This window comes from Polyodon spathula, chromosome 22, assembly GCF_017654505.1.
Source record: "Polyodon spathula isolate WHYD16114869_AA chromosome 22, ASM1765450v1, whole genome shotgun sequence".
NCBI classification, from domain to species: domain Eukaryota; kingdom Metazoa; phylum Chordata; class Actinopteri; order Acipenseriformes; family Polyodontidae; genus Polyodon; species Polyodon spathula.
In genome coordinates, this window is record NC_054555.1 from 22,950,199 (window position 1) to 22,970,595 (window position 20,397).

General features: G+C 39.9%; 1 protein-coding gene across 2 annotated transcripts in view; it reads right to left on the reverse strand.

Moving 5' to 3' along the window:
• Nucleotides 1-5,306: 5,306 nt before the first annotated feature.
• LOC121296929 (rasGAP-activating-like protein 1) overlaps nucleotides 5,307-20,397 on the reverse strand; it is a 50,984-nt gene continuing 35,893 nt past the window's right edge. Inside the window, exons 16-21 of one of the 2 annotated variants that reach the window (XM_041222864.1) lie at nucleotides 13,965-14,137; nucleotides 12,788-12,925; nucleotides 11,331-11,466; nucleotides 10,092-10,212; nucleotides 9,528-9,607; nucleotides 5,307-8,256 (exon numbers count right to left, since the gene is read on the reverse strand). In XM_041222864.1, the coding sequence (XP_041078798.1) occupies nucleotides 8,108-8,256; nucleotides 9,528-9,607; nucleotides 10,092-10,212; nucleotides 11,331-11,466; nucleotides 12,788-12,925; nucleotides 13,965-14,137 (797 nt within the window). In that variant the 3' untranslated portion in view covers nucleotides 5,307-8,107. Of the gene's footprint in view, nucleotides 8,257-9,527; nucleotides 9,608-10,091; nucleotides 10,213-11,330; nucleotides 11,470-12,787; nucleotides 12,926-13,964; nucleotides 14,138-20,397 lie in introns of both variants that reach the window. The other variant, XM_041222863.1, reaches the window with a different exon arrangement.

Genomic DNA, 20,397 nt, shown 5'->3' on the forward strand with positions numbered 1-20,397 from the left:
TTTTAAAAGGAATTTGAAATGGAATTGGGATTGATTTTAAAAAGGACTTTAAAATGGAATTGGAATTGATTTTAAAAAGGAATTTGAAATGGAATTGGGATTGATTTTTAAAAGGAATTTGAAACGGAATTGGAATTGGAATTGACCCCAGCCCTGCTCTGCAGTACTTTCTAGGACTTTCAGCAGTGTCGGAATGCAGCTATTAACAGGACGGACATCTTTTTAAACTCTCTGGATCCATGAATCAAGACTGCTGTAAGCAAAACTGCTGAGCCAGGTCCTTTCAAAAGAAAATAGCACTTGCAGATGGATTCCCTATTCTCTCAGCTTTCAGTACAGCTGGAGACATTCTGTTTGATAAACATAAAATCCTCAGTAATGTAATTAAAAATGAACCTTCACCCCCAGGCCCGATGACAAAACCCATACTGTGAAACTCTTGCAGGAATATTAACTCCTTCACCATGTCGACTGTGCAACACTCACAGTGCTGTTTAAAAAACAGCATGGTATGCAAAGTTATCATAAAACACAAGCAGCTTTAAATGAGATTTTTAGAGTTGTTCTGATTGTGCCCTTCCCTGCAATCATTCAGCGTGGTTCTTAGTGCAATTATTCAAATACTGTGTTCAGTGTTTAAGTCCATGCTTTCACTTGAGTCCAGGAGCTGCTCCAAGATACCAGAAAAAAAGAACATTCAGCTCAGCAAAGCAACCAGTTCCTAGTAGCTGATTGATCTCAAAACTGTCACCCTGACAACTTTCTGTGCGAAGAAGTGTCTCAATCTTTGTTCTAAGTAATATCTCTGTAATATATTTATTAAAACATGTACCATAGTTCACTGTATAGTTCCTAAACTTTACAGGCACTGTTCATAAAATGGCAACCTTGACATTTGTAAGCTTAGTGATTACAAGCTCCTGAACTTTCACTGATTGAATCATACACTGGAGGCTCATTGGGTTAGGGATGGCAGTTCTGTTGGTGTGTTTTTCCTGGTGAAAGTGCACAGGTTTATTGATTCCTGTATCTCAGTCATCCCAGGATCCATCTGGACTCAGGAAGGATGCAACAGCCTTTGGCTTACAGGAATAGTGAGCTGAGTTCATCCGGAACTGTTTCCTTGTACTTGCATGCAACAGGAACCAGGAGAGAGACAGGAACTAACTTCAGGTGGTCTGGCCACCTAGGGGGCACAATATTAGTGCCAGATGGATATGTATGTCATTGAAAAGTGAACAGCAGTTTTGAGCTGGTTAAAGAAGTGCAAGGTTTTATTCCATTTTCTGAGCTCTTGTTAGCATTAGCAACATTTTCACTGCTGTTGCTTTCATTGTGTTGAATGTCTTTTTTTTTTCAAATGCTGTAGATTAAAAGTTGAACTTCCTGCTTACTATTTCCTAGTGACCATTTGAGTAGATTGACCCACAGCAGAGGAAGTGATACGTAACCAGGGCGCCACGGTCATTTTTAAGGTCTTATTCAAAGAACCAAACAATGTTGCTAATAAGAGGTGGATTTGAGCTGGTATGGGTCTCAAATGCCAGTTATCTTATCTAATGTATTGCTGTTGTTGTTTAGTTTCACTATTTGCGTATCATTTTGTGTTTTAGTCATCACACCCTGGTGACTTTTCATGAAAGTGTAAAGAACCCCTGTGGTCCTTGTAGATCTCTCAATGTCTTTTCTCTGTGTAAAGCTAGTACACCAGAGTGTTACCATGCTGTCGCCCTGCAACACTTTGGCCCCATAGATGTTAGAAATACCATGTTGTTAACGGTTACACTCTACCAGTTGTAGATGGTGAAGATGTCTTTGGGAGCTATAATGAGGCCACAAGGCTGCTTTAAACTTTTTAAAACGCCACCAGGATGTGATGACTGGAACAGAAAATGATATACAAAGTGAATCTAAACAAGTAGAAGAATACCACATTGAGTTGCTCCTTAAAGCTGGTGCAAGTCGTTGAAGAATGACAAGAAAGTAGGAAGAGGGACGTGGGAGAGTAATGGTGGGAGAGGCAGCTGTTGGCTCCGAGATGAGAGGGTGTGTGTGCTGGTGTGTTTAATGTCTTCCTGTAGAACGTTTGTTTTCTTGAGCCAAGATCTGGAGGCCTCAGATCCACTGACCTCCACTGCAGGCGGAAGAGTTATTACTGTTAATTTGTCCCAGTAGAGATCATAACAAGAGATAAACACAGGGCCAGTGTAGGGTTCGATCTTTCTCTTAAAGAAGTAATAACCACTCAGTGGTATTACAATTATTCTTAGTACTTTGTTAAAGCTTCCATGACTTTCTCTTCAATTCAGGTGAAGGCAACCACAACAATGGTTTCCTCTCCCCAGTCATTTCCTTTGGACCCCGTCTGACCACATTTTTGGGGGGTTATCATTACCCCCTTTGTGAAGAGGATATAGTGTAGGCGGTCGTGTGTACTTCCTTATGTCACACTTCTCAAATTTATCCATATATCTGGAGAACCATGTATCCAATTCTCATGAAATTTGGAATCAACATTAATTAGCATACATTATTGAAACTCTGATTCTGTAAATTTAAAACTGTTTTTACCTGTAGAATTGTAACATCACTTACACATGATTACATGAAGCAAGGGATGCAGAACTTCATTCTTCCCTATGGTGCAGGTGACATCTGACAGAATACAGCTGAAAGAAAGGTGCAGAGACCTGGGGGAACGATAACATGAGATAGAGGGTGCAGAAAGTACTGCCGCTCTTTTTAAAAAACATGTCCAAATCGTAAGCCAATTTACCTCAGTTCGAGACCTCGGGGAAAGTCAATCAAATTTCTGCAACATGACAAAGTGATGTGTGCTGCCAATAGTGATGTGAACAAATGAAATGGATTCTGCAGCTCAATATATTTTAAAAGACCGCAAGAGCAGTGAAAGGGTAATCAGCCTGGCTCCTTCGGGAATAGGGGTGGGGCTTGGGGGTAGTGTCTTGACAGAGGTAATAGTTTGATAGCTCGTGGATAAAATCACCAGATGTATGACTGAGCCTTGTGTAGTTACCTTTACACTCTCAGCAATGACAAACTAAGGAGATTGATTGTGGGTACGAATACTGGATTCATTTTATTTGTGACTTACAACAAAATAAATAGTATGTCAATATGTGTTGCGCCCTTACTGTATCAATGCACATCTATGCAGAGGTTTCTCATATATACTGGCAGGCTTATGTTATAGAGGGCAGGGTACTGGTGGGGTATTCCTCTGTATATCAACATCAGGAAGTTCTATCTACTTAATAGGGGGTGTAACAATATAGTAACGTCACAATATGATATGTATCGTGATACAATATGTATCACGATGCAGGTGTTGGCCCTGACTTGTATGCTGCCTAATAAGCGCAAATGGTCATTTGACAATGGACTATTGTTAAATAACAAAAATGCAATGAGATAGGGAGAGTATGTATTCATACCAACGATGAAACACACTTATTCTTCATTCAAGAACCACTTAGTGATTTATAGTGAGCTCTGTGATGAATCATTGCACCCCTACTACTAAACTACATTTTCAAATAATTAATACAAACTGTATGGCCTCTGGTTTTCAGTTATTTATTTACTTTATTTGATTTATTTATTACATTTAGTGTGTCCAATTACTGGTATTATTTTCTCCCAATTTGAAATGCCCAATCTCTTTTTCCCCTCACCGCATCAATTTCCCACCTGGCTCAGGAGACTCAAAGGGTCAGTGGGCATTCTCATATCCCACGACCAACCCTGCTTCCTTTTACACCCAGGTACTTGAGAGCGGATGTCAGCAAGCTACCGGTCTCTGGAGGACAAAGGCTAGCCCTGCAGGTGTCCGCTCTGAGCTCACTGGGCCAGGAAGCAGGGTTCGCTGTAGCGCGATGAGAAACAGTCCCTGACAGTTTTGCCACCTAAACCCACAGAAGTGCCAGAGTCAATGCAACACTCCTTTCAGAATCCCCAGCGAAGATCGGCAACTCCACACAGACAGGACGTGAATCTGTGTTGTACATCTCACCTTGCAAACAACGCAGCTGTGCTTTTATCAGAGGAGCCACTTGGGACCCCTAAAACTCAAAGTTTAATGCACCCCTGTGACCTCAATATAGGTTCTTCTTTTTAAACAGAAAATGATACACAAAGTGATTCTAAATAACGATAATGGATTGGTTAAGCTAAGTGTGCTATTTCAGAACTGTTGCTTGATTAAAATAACGTTAACATCCTTGACAGATGTCGTTATCATTAGATAATTGAGCTTGTCATTTGTTACGTGTACCTCCCTTGACTTGGGACACCTGACTGTAGTCAATTATCTAATAGGTAATGACTGCTGGGTCAGAATGCTTTAATAAATGAATAAATAATTAATTAAATCTTGTAATACTTGGAGGACATTTTTGTACTGACTGAAGTATTGCAGTGTAATACTACAATCTGTGTGCCTATGTCATTGCCACCCATTCTGCTCACGTAGACGATGCAGTCTGTCTCTGCTCAGTGAGATGAAGAAGGACACTGCGGCTGGACCCAAAATGTCTCTTTTTCTTTAAAATCCCCCCCGAGGCTGACCCTTTTGTCCACCAATCAATCAGATAGTGGTGGGACTCTGTAAGAAAATCAGGTGTAGAAAATCCCATCAAACAACCTCTTAAAAGATTAGGAACCCATGAACTTTTAACCATTTAGTAGCATAAGGGAGTAAATTATTTTTCTATTATTCATCCAGGTTGGGATCAAACAGCCTTCCTCATTCAGTTACAATCATCTGACCTCTCAACTGTATCAGCCCCGCCTACTCTCTGTCTGTAAATATGTAGAGTAGGTGGGGCTTGAAGAGGAAAGATCACATTGCCACATGACTTGAATGGAATGAGGAAGGCTGTACTGTCTGGCACTTGGGATTCTCCACACAAGCTGAAAGAAGAATACTAATCCAACCATCTGACAACGTAACCTTTGAACCCTACCAGATCCGCTTATTCTCTGTGTATACATGCATGTATAATAGGTAGGGTTTGCAGTTGAGTGCTCTCAATTCCACATGCTTTCAATGGAATGTGCAGGGCTGCTTAGGGTTGGCACATAAGCGTCTCAATGCAAGCTCAAAGCCTTGGTAAGGTAGAGTATGATGATGATAACTTAATATTGAAGCAACAGAAACCAAAAAGAACCGAGAACCACTGAGAATGACTTGTAAACGTCATCAAACTGAAATTGTAAAACAAAGCATTCAAAACTAATAAAAAATAAGAATGGTTAACTTGGTTGTGAGGGGCAGGTATGTGGCTACAACGCCACCGGCATTGTTTCAGTCCACCAAAGCCATACATTTAATTACATCAAGGCGTATGCAAATCTTTGTGTTAGAAATATATTTTGGCAGTTATAATTTGGCCATCAATAATGTTTCAGAAATACATATTGGCACATACGGCAACAACTATAAAACATTGGTATCTTCCAATATTTATATATACAGTGTGTGTGTGTGTGTGTATATATATATATTTACAAATGGCTGCCAGTAACATACAGTAGTTTAGCATAATGAAATATATAATCCCACATGAAAGCACAAGACAAACGAGCGAGAGGAGGCTATTTGGCCCATCAATGCTTGTCCGGCTCCTAGTGCCTGATCCCAGTCATTTCAGCATCAACAACATGACTAAGTAACTTATTTCTTACCCTTCCTAGTAGCATAATTGTGACTGACTTGCATGTACAATGTGATATGCGGCTACCAGATATTGGTTTAATGTAAGTCTCTTTATATCATCTGTTTTCAACTTAAAGCTAGACACCTTAATGAAGGATGAAGGAGAAACAGCACAGGGCACTGCACTGTTTAAATTGCCAGTGAAATGAGATGAAATTGAATGGCACTGGGATAACAGCATCTGTGTATTCAGCTTACAGCAAAGTTGAGTGTTGTAATTTGTTTCTCAACAACAAAATGTGGGAAAAAATGAATGAATATGAATATATACTGTATATTTAACTAAATTTACTGGCCACTGACTTAAAATACCATTCTAATTTTACTTTGAACCATTTCTAAACAATGTTCTGAACTCAATCCATTGCTGGTAATGGTCATTTCCTCTTTTGATCTTTTAAGATGCTTGATCTATCAGGTTTGTTGGCTCCCCATGTTCCATACTAAACAGTATGTTAGAAATAAATATTGCAGCAACATTCATAAAAAAATATCATAAAATGATGAGTAACAACCCATTGACAGGCAAAGCTATTGTAAATACGATACTTTTCTGGGCAACCATTAATTGTCTGTATACAAACACGACTGAATGCAATGAGCAATCACCATGCATAGAAACCAGCACAAACTTTCCTTTCACATGCTGTATGGGTGTACTTACACACTGCCAGTATTGATGGGTGAAAACTACATTGCCCAGTTGGCAGTGCATTGTGGGTGTGTAATATTAGTTATCTTGACTAATGTCCTTTTCTTGTTTGGATTTACTTTGTATAATTTTCTGTTTCCGTCATAACACCCTGGTGACCAGTAGAGCTCTTATACTGTACATCTGGTAGACCACAATCAATAGTGCTCTCAGTAGAGCTCTTAGACTCTACATCTGGTAGACCACAACTGAACCATTAACCTCTGCAACACTAGTGGATGTAAGAAATGCATCCGTAAAAAATATTGGCAAGAAAGAAAACAAGCAGAAGACATGAGTTAATATAACTTTAGGGGCGCATTGGTCATTTCACTGACAGTTACTGTACAAACAATACTGTACATTGTGGACTCAGTAACATACAATAAATATGATCAAGCACAGGCAACTATTGAGCAAAGACAAACTGGGGCTCATGCTTTCAACTACAGCAGCAGCAGCAAAAATTATTCAATATCCAAATGTTCATGTATTAAAACAAGCAAAGACCCCTCTCAAGCGTTTCCTTCTGCATTGTTGCTAAAGGACCTCTTACTGCAGTATACTTCTTCTTGGCCATTGCTAATACTGACACATCTGAAACGTACAAATATCTAGATTGATTGATTCAAACTGACACAGCACTTGGGATGAAATATTGTACTGAGAAACGCCTTGGTATAAAACCCTTTCCTCTGCTCGTGAGCCTGGGCCCATAAGAAGAGGAGCACTGATATATCATTATAATCTCAGTGTATTATCCAGGAGAAACCCAGACTAAACCATTAGCAGAACACTGCATTAGACACAATGCCAACAGGTTTGGAACAGTGGTACTGATATGGCACTGCAATGGATTACCAGTGTGTATTAATTCATACCATTGCGAAATCATTATAAAAATGTGAACACGGTGGTACTATTCCACCAATAGCTGCAATGTGCTACCAGCAACTTTTTAGTACAGAACCACTGAAGTTGATGTGGCTCCAGCTGGATAATGAAGTTTGTTTTTTCCAATCTAAAACTGGTCTTCCATAGCATTGAACTTTTGTTCTTGTTGCATCATCCAGTGGCTATTGCAGATCTCAGTATGCCCAGATAAGTATCTAAGTATCTACTGTCTATATCTGGGCCAACACTCACTGAATGAGGAATACCTACTTTTTAGTATTTACAGTAAAAAAGCTTATACATGCAAAGTGTGGAAAACCTGCTTGTAACAAACGTCCACGTGAATTCAGTGCAACGGATCCAAAGATATGGTCTTCAATAGCTCAAACAATCAAGCATGGGTATTGTAAGAAAACAGGTTATAGATTATTTAAGAAGGACATAAGGAATGTCCATAGTTTGCTCCTAGCTGAAATTGTGACAAGCTCTATTATTGTAAATGTCTGAATACCTTAGATATTTTATGTTACTGAGTCCATAGCTGACAGGCCTTTTTATCTGATGCTTGTAGAAATACATTTATTTAAAAGCTTTCTTCCTTGTAACTTCCTGCAAAGTAACGTATGAACCTGTATGGCTTTCTGACCAATCCCCCTTACCCATCCAATAAAACACAAACAGCGTTAGCGACAAGTTTGACAGACATCCACCAAAACAAAATACAATGGGAATGGGAGCTGTTAATTTGCATTCTATCTCTTGCCCCACCCCCTGAGGGGCAAGGCTTAAGGAGGCAGGATCTCATTGGCCGTCTCCTCTTTCTCCCGTCGTTCGAAGGCCTGGTGAGCACGCTCCAGATCCTGAACCACGTCGAGAAGATGCGCTGCTGCTGCCATCCTGTGCTCGTGGAAGTTTCTGCTCCGCTCCACCCTGCCTGCCATAGAGAAAAGGAAGAGACATTGTCATGGTTTTGTATTTATTTATTTTCTGCAAAATTATTGTATCCCTGATTTTCTCCTCAACTTAGAATGTCCAATTACACTCCCTCACCGCTGAAATTCCCCACAACAGCTCAGAAGCACTGAAGGTCTGGTCCCACGCCCAAGCCAACTGCCTCTTTACACCCAGGAACTCGAGAGTGGATGCCGGAGAACTACTGACCTCTGGAGGACAAGGACCAGCCCTGCAGGTGCCCGCTTCAGCAACCAGGCACCTGGCCAGTAGAGTCGACTGAACAACATTTTTTGCCTCCCTAACCTGCAGAAGCACCAGAGCCAATGTGATGCTCCCTCTGGAATCCTTAGCAAAGACTTTACACAGCCAGGATGCAAACCTACGATCCCCTGACTGTGACACACCCTACATGCCATGCGACCCACTTTTACTTGGGGACCAGGCTGATCTCAAATTTAGGATGGTTGCTGTTGATTGAATGACTCAAGCTTTGGTCTCATCCCTCAGTCAACCAGCCTCAATATGCTGACACATGCCTGCATACATTATTACTTAAAAGGTTACACTTGCCTCTCTGTCTCTAGAGCAGGATCAATGTGTACCTGCAGGTAATCCCTCCCCTTGGATTGTTAATGGCTGTCCTCATTACGTTAGAGATCAGAGCCAAGGCTGGGAATCAAAGAGGCAGGGGGTTGGGAGTTGAGAGTAACATGCGGTAATGACGATAGCAACTTTTCACCTCTGGCATTCTTAAAGCTGCAATCCTGTTCTGTTTTATACTTAACAGCTTTACAAGCACCTTCCATAACACAGTCAACAGGGTGTGGGGTATTGAGGGCAGCACTGTTTAGACCACTGGTTCTCAAACGTTCACTGGTGTCGGGCCCGACGTCTGGTTGGGTTCTTTCACTGGTGAGATCCAGGCCTTTTTTCTTTCACTTTATTGTATTGTCTTTGACAGTTGTGATGAGAGAAATGTCTAAATAGTGCCAGTAAAACTTTTAATCTAAAGGTTTTTTTTTTTTGTTTTTTTTTTCTGCAGTGTCCCTGAAAACTAACCTTAAATAAAGTGTTAATGCAACTTTTGCAAAGGTGTTCATTTTGTGACCAGCCCCCTATTATGATAATTCTATTGCAGTGTAATTTGGGGACAAACCTGCTGATGTCTTTCTATTGAGAACTTTGACCATCTCAGAGGGACCAAGCTGGGCTGCAGGCAGGCTGTTAGGGCCTGTTTATTAACCCTCTTACCTGGTCGAATTCTGGGGCTGTGTTTCCTCTCCTCCTGGTCCATGGCAGTTTCTGCATCAGCAGACTCCAGGTACTTCTTCCTACAGACACAATATCCACAAATACAAAACATGGGTCATATTCTTTCTAGACCATCAAATTGTGTGCTGGGTGCCACACAGGTTTAAACTGCACAGCAATTCAACTGTTTTAATTAAACGGCAACTTTTATCATATAAATCTGAGACGAATTGAGTTTAAATGAGGGCAGACCCTAGTGACATCATTGGATGAAATGGCAAGATTAATTCCATTGGCGCTTGGGTAGCTTCTCCTTGGTAACATGTCCTGTACGCAGTAATCAAACCAACTGCAGCATTGATAAATTAAACTGTGGTGAGACACCGACCTCTAGTGGTGTCCAGTAGAATTACATCTTCACCAGTTTCTTAGCGTGGATCAACAGATTACATTTAAACTTAGTCTTGCCATGCATTCTCTGTGTAAATTATCAGCAGAATAAACACCAGCCTCATACAAACCAATAAGAGAGAGAGATTTGACAAGATCCTTGCAGACACTGACCTGAGCTTGTCCCGACCCTGCAGCAGCTGTCTGTAGATGGTCTGGATCTCTGCATCAGGGTCTAGCGGGTCACTCCAGTCTCCGAGCGTGACAGCAGAGTGTGTGCGGCTGCAACCATGGACTGTGGGGAGGGGGACAGGAAAGAGAACCATTTACCTGGGTCACTATACATTGTCTACAGCTAAATACAGTATATCATTTGAATATTTTGCATCCTTTTTCAAGTAAGGAAACTCAGTACAGATGGTTTTTATATAGTTTGGATTATGCAGTCACAATATCCAGGTACTTTGCTAACCATCTAATACAGATTCGATGTATAAAATAAACAAAGCAGAGAGCAAACGTTTAACAAACTCTGGAGAATATGCTGGGGAGGGGGGCTTGTTTAGTTGTCTTTATCCCGGTGAATAACTTAATTTTGAAATCAGTTGAGCCCTTAATTTAAAAAAATACATCAGGGTATAATCCCAAAATCAAAGTTAAGGTTGAGAAGTTCTTGCAACAAATTCACAATGTTGATCCGTGAGAAGGCATTAGCTGAAATGTTTATAAACTGTAATGGGTCAGCAAAGATAAGAGTCTTGAAAAATATTCAAAATCTCTATCAAGGTATAAGCATGATTTCTTATAGGTGTTACCTTGTATTGTTGTATTGAGATACCTCCCTGGTAATGTATCAGTGATTCAATGTATACAGTAAAATCGTTACACACCTACAACAAATCTGGCTTCAATCCAGGGCAATTCCCCAGTGCTATTAAATGCTCCAAAGCTATGTTATTGTTTGTGCCAAAAAATGAATTAGCGCACAGTAAATAAAAGACCACAGTCAAATGCAAATGATGTCATGCTTTTGTAGTGCTTAAGGTAAGAAAGTGAATAAGTGCATGTACAGATTTCAACTATTCTAGCTGCAACCAAAATGTCTACATGAGACTAGGAGTGTATGAAGTTTGGTGAAGACAGTGCAAAATCGGTGTTCACCCAGGATAGTGTGACAGACAGACGGACACAATTAGCATAGAAGGGTCCCCATTTTTTGAAAGAGGACCCTAGAAAAAAATAAAATACAAATGAAAAACAAATGAAACATTACAGTCTTGATTTGTTGAGCAAAACAGAATTTACTTAAATAAACGGTTCACACATCAAATGAATACCATTGCATTTAAATCTTTGTTTAAATGTTTAGTTAAAGGTTATGTTTTTGAACTTGACACTCTTAATAAGACTGACCAGTCCTGTCCGACTGCAGACAGCAGCTCCACTTTCCACTCCTGTGAGCCCCTGGGTGGAAGGAGGGCAGCATCCTCTCATTGTAGATACTGGCCTTCCTGATCGAGGACAGCCACTGGTTCAGCTCATTCACATTCTGCTAGGAAACGAACACACTTGTACACAGTGGCAGATTACAGGGTTTCTCTACTGCTGCTCAAATAGTTTGAAACTCAGTCCCCCTTTGCGTTAATTCAGGGTATGCAAATATCTCAGATGCAACATTTTAGATAAACTGCTGCATCCTGTTTGTGCTGTAGTTTGCAGACTTCTGCTTGACTTTGGTTTGAACTACAATACTCTTTTACATTCATAATAAAAAAATTAAAAAAACGTAAGCTACAACATCTAAATAGACACAAGGCACTTGCTAAAACTGTTTAACTGCCTTAAAAGATTTCCCTTCAACTACATATGAAGTGATTAGGTACTAGGAAGCGTGTGTCATATGTCTGCATATTCCATATTGAAATCTAAAATCTAGGCCAATAACTGATAGACTCGCAATAGAAAAAAGGGGCAGGAGTAATAATATTTGCTAGCTCAAACGTTGGTTAGCACTCCTTTAAAATCAATACTTACTACTGTGCAGTCTAGACAATACCAGAAAGAGTAAGTCATTGAATTGTCTTCCTTTTGTTTTACTGTCCTTTCACCTTGCTGTGGTGTTTGCTTATTGCATTTACTCACATACTAGGTGCAGGTGCTTGCACCAGAGTTCAGGAGCCAGTTCTAGCTACCTGTCACAGCTGCATGCTACAAAGGTTTGAGCAGCTAAAGTGTCTATAGAGATATGAGTAATCTATTTGCTTTGCTGGCTATGCACTGCAGCACACTTGGTGGTGAAGGTGCTTGTTAATGTAAAGCCTACATTACAGCACATGTATACTGAGCATCAAAAGAAACTTATCACTTATAAATTTCAGCATCAAAAGAAACGTATCACTTATATATGGATAAAATTCACTAGATGTGAACGAAAAATGACAAACTGTTTTAGAGCAAATGCATTGACTTTTTATTGTGCTGATTAACAATTGACATCATGAAGATGCTGCAAAATGATCTGTCGATCTTGGGCAGGTGGTGTGACTCTTGGTCTCCCAGTTCATGGCCTGTCATTGACAGAGTGTGTCTGGTTATACTGTCCCTCGCCAGGTTTGAAATTTCTGGCTGTGTGTATGAAAATAAATGTGTTCTAATAGTGATAAGTTTATTTTGATGCTCTGTATATAAAAATGATTCTGAGCATTACAATAAGAACCAGTAAGAAAAGCAAACAGTGTAAAATAAAATAATGGAACAGTAAAAAGAAGATTTGAACCTACTTGCTGTACTCTATAACCATTTCTTACTACAGACCATTATTCTTGCAAAGGAATCTGTCAAGAATCAGTGAGGCTTGGCTGGACAGGTACCTTGCACAGGATGTACATGGTGTGAAGCTGCCCGTCATTGTCCTGAGTGACCACCTGCATCATGTTCTGCTGCTGGAAGGCGTTTTCATCCACCCTCTCCACGGCACAGATCCGCTGGACAGGGATCGATGATCGCACCTTGGGCACACAGACACTTACATGTAACACCACCAATGTCGTCTTGGCATTTCATGGGAGGTCACATTTTCTTGGTGATTACTGAACCTGGTCCTTAACAAACAAATGCTACATTGGGAAATAGACACCGGGATTAAAACAGTGCCATATGTATAACATACTTTTGCATATATGGGGGAAACTTTGACAATGCATTCCATCTGATTGATCTGCTGCGTTGGCCATCTGGGCAGCGATGTATTCTGTATTACATAAAAGATGCGTCTCCCTGATTCAAGTCAAATTCAGTTCCAATGGGCAAGACAGCAGACTGGACCATTGGCAAATTGGCAGGTCCATATCATAGACTGCACAAATGTTTTATGAGGAATAGTCACGTATCCCTCAAGCAATTTAAATAGCTGGCAATCCACGCTGTCCTGACTGACAGTTCTGTGGCTGTTGTTTTTTGTTTTGCAATGAAGAAGTCCCTGTAGCAATGTGTATGAAACAGAGCCACTTTCACACAGCACAGTGTGAGAAAAAGGGGGCTTTTAATGTGCAAATAAGCACATCTTATACACACGGAGGATCTTAGCACATAGACTTGTGGTTTTAATTTAAAATTATATTAATATCTTTTGGCTTGTAAAACACATTAATTAATTTCTAATACAGTCTAAAGAACATGCATGCTGAAAGAACTTTCCTTTGTATGGAGTGTCTCTTCCCCAGGACGGGTTCCTTTACAAATGAGGCTTCTTGTTGTTCAAAGGGCTGCCCTTCCTCTAATGAACATCTCATTTAAAATACAAAGAAACCTATTAGTGTAAGGAACCTAGTGTGAAGCCTAAAACGTATTGCCAGAATTGCACTATACAATATTATAGGGCTACAGGACAACGAACACCTGTGTATAAGGGAATATCAGCCTTATTTTCCAAGCTGTGAGTGAGACAGATCTGTAGTTTTCGTGTTTTTTTTTTTTTTTTTTTTCTTTTCAAATAGTTCTTTAAAAACTCAACTGAATTGAACTGGATTCCCTTTGAACGGGACTCACCTGCCAGTCTGGTGACTTGGCGTAGGACAGCGTCTCGCTGCTCAGCCAGAAGTAACGCTTCTTGAAGGCAAAGCGTGTCAGGAGCTGTGGGCTCTCGGCCTTGCGCTTGTGCAGGTAGCCTTCCTTCACCGTGACCGAGGGCAAGAACACAGCACGCTGGTGTACCTCCGACACTGCGGGAGAGAAGAGGGGGTTCAATTCAGAATGCAACTGGGAATACATACTGGTTATTGAATAGATTTCTTTTTTAAAGCCAGTGGGCCTCCTGGCAAACTCATTGAATTATTTATGTTAATTTATCACGCAATTCAGAAACAGTTGTTGAAATGTTTGTCTGCTAGCTTTATGGCTAGTTAATATCACAGTCATCTTAAAAGTGTTTTAGATTCACTTTGTACAAAATTTTCTCTTTCTTTCCTCACACCCTTAATAGAATTCTCAAGCATGTCTTCGCTCCAAGAACATCAACATGTAACCATTAATTTGTCCCCTTTCAACACTGGGCCCCTCACGATGTGACAGCTGAAACACAAAATAATAAACAAAGTGATTCTAAACAAGACGAGAATACACCCTGTCAGATAACTGTGGTATTTTAGACCCACACCAGTCGCTCTGTAAGTTTCTTACATTAAAAAAAGCGAAAGGAGAAACATCCATTTTAATGGTAAAATATTAGCTGGGGTGTACTGTACACAGTGTTGCACTGAACAGAATCCTCCACAAGATAGAGATGTATTGCAATTTAACAACAAGCTGTGTTTCTGTGCTTTTCTCCTCCTAAATCAATATTGATTGTCAATCTGTATGTGTATTTGCATGGTTGGTGTGCATTTGTGGTAGATGGCAGAATTAGGTATGCCACTCCTTAAAGTCTGTACAATATAATATATAAGAATATCATCTTATAAGAAACACCTGTGTATAGTTAAATATCCTAGAGTGTAGATGTAACATTTTTACATTAAGGTGCATTGCAATCTTTGTTTTAATAATACGTAGAGGATACTCCATGAACATTAATAGAGCTTCTTTTAAGATTTGAAAGATTTGAATTTGTGATGAGCAACAGACATGCTACAGTGACCGAAGTCCATTTCAACCCACAGTGCACACGAGCCTACCCAATTTTAAGGCCATTCTATAACACTTTTGCAAGTTAATTGTATCACAGACAGTCACAGATGACCTGTTGCAGAAAGCCAATCAAGCACGTCTTTCTCTGAATGTGTTAACATGCTGTGACAAGTTGTCCTTCTACTTAAACAATATTCAAATGTCACATGTGCGTGCTGCACCAATACAGACTCCCAACGCCCATGCTGTTATGCTACACTGCAATCTTTTAATTTGCTTGCTTTTGTTCCTTTCTTTCTTTCCTGTACTTGTCAGTAAGCACGAGCCTGGAGGTTGTATTTATTTATTGTGTTTAAGAGTCTCCAAATCAACTGTAAATGAGTCTTTTGTGCTACCAAATCAAAGTTCTTCACTATCGAATTTAAGACTAAGTTGCTTCAAATAATTCTCTTGTTTTGTTTTGTGTTTTTGCTCCATTTTACTTTTTTATAATGTTTGCAATCATTTTGAGTGGTTCTTATTACATTTACTCAAATATGTTTGAAGTGCATGAGGGGCAGCCCTTCTGTTCTAGTATGTATGTATGTATGTATGTATATACCAATATATGTATTTGCTCATACAGTCAACATCACAACGTTTCGGTATGTTTCCCTTTGTGAAGGGAAAGTGTGCTTGAAAACAAACATTGGAGGTACAGTGCCTATAGTAAATATTCACCCCCCTTGGACGTTTTCACACTTTATTGTGTTACAACCTGAAATCTTGATGCATTTAAATAGGATTTATTCCCTTTGATTTACACAACCTACTCAACACTTTGAAGAGGCAAGATAATTTTTATTGTGAAACAGTTAATGGAAAAAAAAAAAAAAAACTGAAATATCATGGTTAGATAAGTATCCACCCCACTGAGTCAATACTTGGTAGAACCACCTTTGGAGCAATTACAGCTGTGAGTTGTTTGGGGTAAGTCTCTACCAGGTTTGCACATCCGGATCGTGAAATATTCACCCATTCTTGGCAAAACTGTTCAAGCTGTCAAGCTGGATGGGGATCGTTGGTGGACAGCAATCTTCAAGTCTTGCCACAGATTGTCAATCAGTTTCAAGTCTAGGCTTTGACTGGGCCACTCTAGGACATTCACTTTCTTGTTTTTAAGCCACTCCAGTGTCGCTTTGGCTGTGTGCTTGGGGTCATTGTCCTGCTGAAAGGTGAATCTCCGTACCAGTCTTAGGTCTTTTGCAGACTGAAGCAGGTTTTCCTCAAGGATTTGCCTGTATTTAGCTCCATCCGTTTTGTCCTCTACCCTGACAAGCTTCCCAGTCCATGCCGATGAAAAGCATCTCCATAGCATGATGCTGCCAACACCATGCTTCATAGTAGGAATGGTGTTACCTGGGTGATGTGCTGTGTTGGGTTTGCGCCAGACATAACACTTTGCATTTAAGCCAAATAGTTCAATTTTTGTTTCATTGGACCACATAATCTTTTGCCACATCCTTTCAGAGTCTCCCACATGCCTTTTTGCAAATTCCAAGCGGGATTTTACATGGGATTTTTTCAGAAATGGCTTCTGTTCTTTCCACTCTTCCATACAGGCCAGATTTGTGGAGTACCTCAGCTATTGTTGACACATGGAGAGTTTCTCCAATCTCAGCCATGGAACGCTGTAGGTCTTTTAGAGTTGCCATCGGCCTGTTGGTGGCTTCTCTGACCAATGCCCTTCTTACCCGGCTGCTCAGTTTAGGAGGACGGCCTGCTCTAAGCAGATTCTGGGGCGTATACCTTCCACTTCTTATTGATCAGCTTGACTGTGCTCCAAGAGATATTCAATGCCTTTGAAATCCTTTTATACTGCTCCCCTGATGTGTGCCTTTCCACAACTTTATCCCGGAGTTGTTTTGAAACCTCCTCGGTCTTCATGGTAGTGTCTTTGCTTTGAATGCACTACCCAACTGTGGGACCTTACAGAGAAAAAAAGATTTCAAGTTGTAACACAAACTGAAAACACCTAAGGGGGGGTGAATACTTATTTGTAGGCTTTTGATGCCATGGTAACCACATATTTATTTCTCTTTAAATCTAATGTCTTTGTGATGTCATTCACTATATAGCTAATGATAATAATCTTTATTTTTATATAGCATCTTTCATAGTGGACCACCATCACAAAGCACTTTACAAGATACAAGACTAGGGTGTGTGAACTATGCATCAGCTGCAGAGTCACTTACAACAACATCTCACCCGAAAGACGGAGCACACAGAGGTTAAGTGACTTGCTCAGGATCACACAATGAATCAGTGGCCGTGCTGGGATTTAAACCGGGGACCTCCTGGTTATAAGCCTGTGGTTACAAGTAGTCAGGTGCATCAGTGTATATGTGCAACATTGGGTTGACTGGATGGAAAAATGCAAACTATGATATTTGTGCAGCCTTCCAGAGCAATCAGGAAAACGTGTCCCACACCAGGGTATATCAGGAGAACATTTTCCACACTAGGTAATACCGGAAGAACATTCCCCACACCAGGGTATACCAGGAGAACATGCCCCACGCCAGTGAGATGACAAAGCCAGTCGTATAGAAAAGGTCCTAATAAAATAAAGTCACCAGACAGCGTATACTGAGGCTTCATTTGTGCTTTAAAAAGTCACCAGGATGAGACAATAAACAAGAAATGATACAAAGCGCAAACAGGAAGAGTACATAACTTAAGATATTTTCTGCCCATTTTCTGCATTTCTTTTCAAACTAAAGTTCCCTATAACAACAAGAGCCAATTGTTAAATACATCTATTCCCCTGCTTTATAGTAATAATGAGCTTTACAGATGGCTTAGTATGAAATATTTAATAAAGACTAATTTCAACCTTTTGAACACATTCCTTCTCGAACACCAAGTGGACACTCGATACAAGCCAGGGAAGAATAGACTCTTATCTATGTTGTAAGCCTCCTGTTGAATAGTCCTGTACAACGCAAAAGTTGCAGCAGCTCCCTGAAATAAAGGTAGCAGCTACTTGATTGTCATAAATATTTTACAGGCAGCCTTTGTTGGGCTCTGAATATTAACTTGGCTCTTGTCCCGTCACCAGAGTCCAAAGAAAGTGCTCATGCCAGACAGTCAGTTAACAAGCAATCCGATCCCAGTATCAATATGATTTGAAGATATGCGACTCCAAACAAAATGGTTCAATGATTCTCACCAAACCGTCTCAGATTACTAGGAGTTTTGAAGCTGGAGTAACAGGAGTACAATCCCAAGCAGCAACACTCATGATCAGAAATAAAGAACCTGGAAATGAGTTTCTCTACCTCTATATCAAGACCAGCGAAGTGAACAAAAAAAAGTGTACTTTATAATGCATAGCATTACTGTATCTACTATAATAGCTTATTGTGGCAGGCTGGCGAGTGGATAGAGGCCCAGAGACAGACTGCAGTTCAAAAAAATTACTATTTTATTATAAATAAACACAAAAATGAAAGGGCACAAGGGCCAAAACAAAGCGATTTAAACACAAAAAGAAAGACAGAAAAACAAAACTTACAAAAATAACAATTTCCAGGCTGGGCAATGCCTTCACTGGATTTAGAAAAATTTAGACAAACCAACCCCAACCCCAACCTGCTTCCTCAGCTCCCTCCTCCCAAATGAGAAGCAGAGGCCTCCTTTTATGTCAGATGGCTTGGCGCTGATTGATCATTAATTAACCTAATCAACTGATCAACCCCAGCCACCTGAACATAATAAACCCAGGCAGGTAGGGGAAATTAACCCCATCCTTGCCAATTTAAAAAACACAAGTCTATGTTTGAACAGATGCCCCTTGAGAGTTAAATCTTTACACTTTCTCTTATTACTGATGTGTGAACTGTCTTAATGTACTGTTCGTAAAGCAACTTGTGTCTAAGTCTTACACTGATGTACTGCACCTGCTATTCTGGAACTACAGCAAGAGTGTGCATGCATTTCAAGATCAAGCTTCTGTCTTTTATAGTATGTCTATTGTAAATGTCTACATGTTTGCTGGTCCACTGCAAAAAGCAAATAACTAAAATATTCACAGACCAATAAAAAGGGTCTCAATAATAATGGTTTACAGAACCAAGAGGAAAGAAAAATAATTTGAAAGCATTTTTCTTTCCCAGCATTAGCAGCTTTTAGGATATGCAAATATCGTACAAAGTTACAGCTACTGCAGTTTTCAGGTACCGAGCCATATCCTGTTCTGTAGGTCAATTTCACTCCAATGTTTTCCACGGTATTTTTCAACATTTGATTGGGTGTCGTACTCATCCTGCAAGCATTGTTGGGTTTCAGAACTTCCCTTGTTTTAGTATATTATTGAATGATTGTTTTAGTATATGTAACAGGGCGAGGAGCCCTATACATTTACTTGTTTATTTATTTTTAGGATGGGTCTCCCCCTCCACCCCAGTGCAATTTATTGTTTTGTATTTGTTTGTATTATGATTTATTTTGTCTATTTAGTGTATTTATATATGACGATGAAAGCCCTGGTTATTGTTTTTGTATTGTGATTTCTTGGTTATATTTATGATGGCATAGCCGTGTTTGTTATTGTTTTGCTTTTATTTCAAATGTGTTCTGGTTGGTAGCTCGTCCTCTGCCAGCAGCAATTAATAAAAAAAAACCTGTGCAGAAGGTGGCCATCTCCTGAACTAATTAAGTGATTAATTTGTTGCTAATCTGGAGATGGTCACCTGTATAAAACCCTGCCATTTTCCCTGCTTGAGGTGGGAGTTCGGAGGAGTGAACGAGAGGGAGAGAGGAGAAAAGAAAAGAAAACTAAAAACTTAAAGGATCTGTGAAGGCTACTGCCCAGCCGGACCTTAAGGGTTGTTTTGTGTTCGAGATCTGTTTTATTTAAAACCTTTATTTTCGCTCGTTGAGCAGTGTTTTCTGTTTTGAACTATTTATTTTATTGTTGTATTATTTAAATAAAAGGCGTGGCGTCTTTGGAACTGCAGCACTGTCTCTGTGTGTGTGGTTCCTGCATTCTGGCCTGACGTCACCACATGCCAGCCTGTCACAGCATATTAGCGGAATGATGGTGAGAAGATACATGCAGTCACAAGCAATGTATTTAACACCAAGCTCCTGACCATTTAAATAACATACTTAATTGAGGGTAGATCTGAAACCCTGGGGGTAGAGCTAGTGCCAGTATGAAGCCATGATAATTTAGCCTAATCTCTGTAAAAATAATAAATGCTGCTTTACTTAAACTGCAAAATAAATAAATAATAAATAAATAAACAAGGATGGAACATTAAGTTCAGGTTATTTATTTAAAAAAGAGGTAATGTTCTGCAGCAGTGAG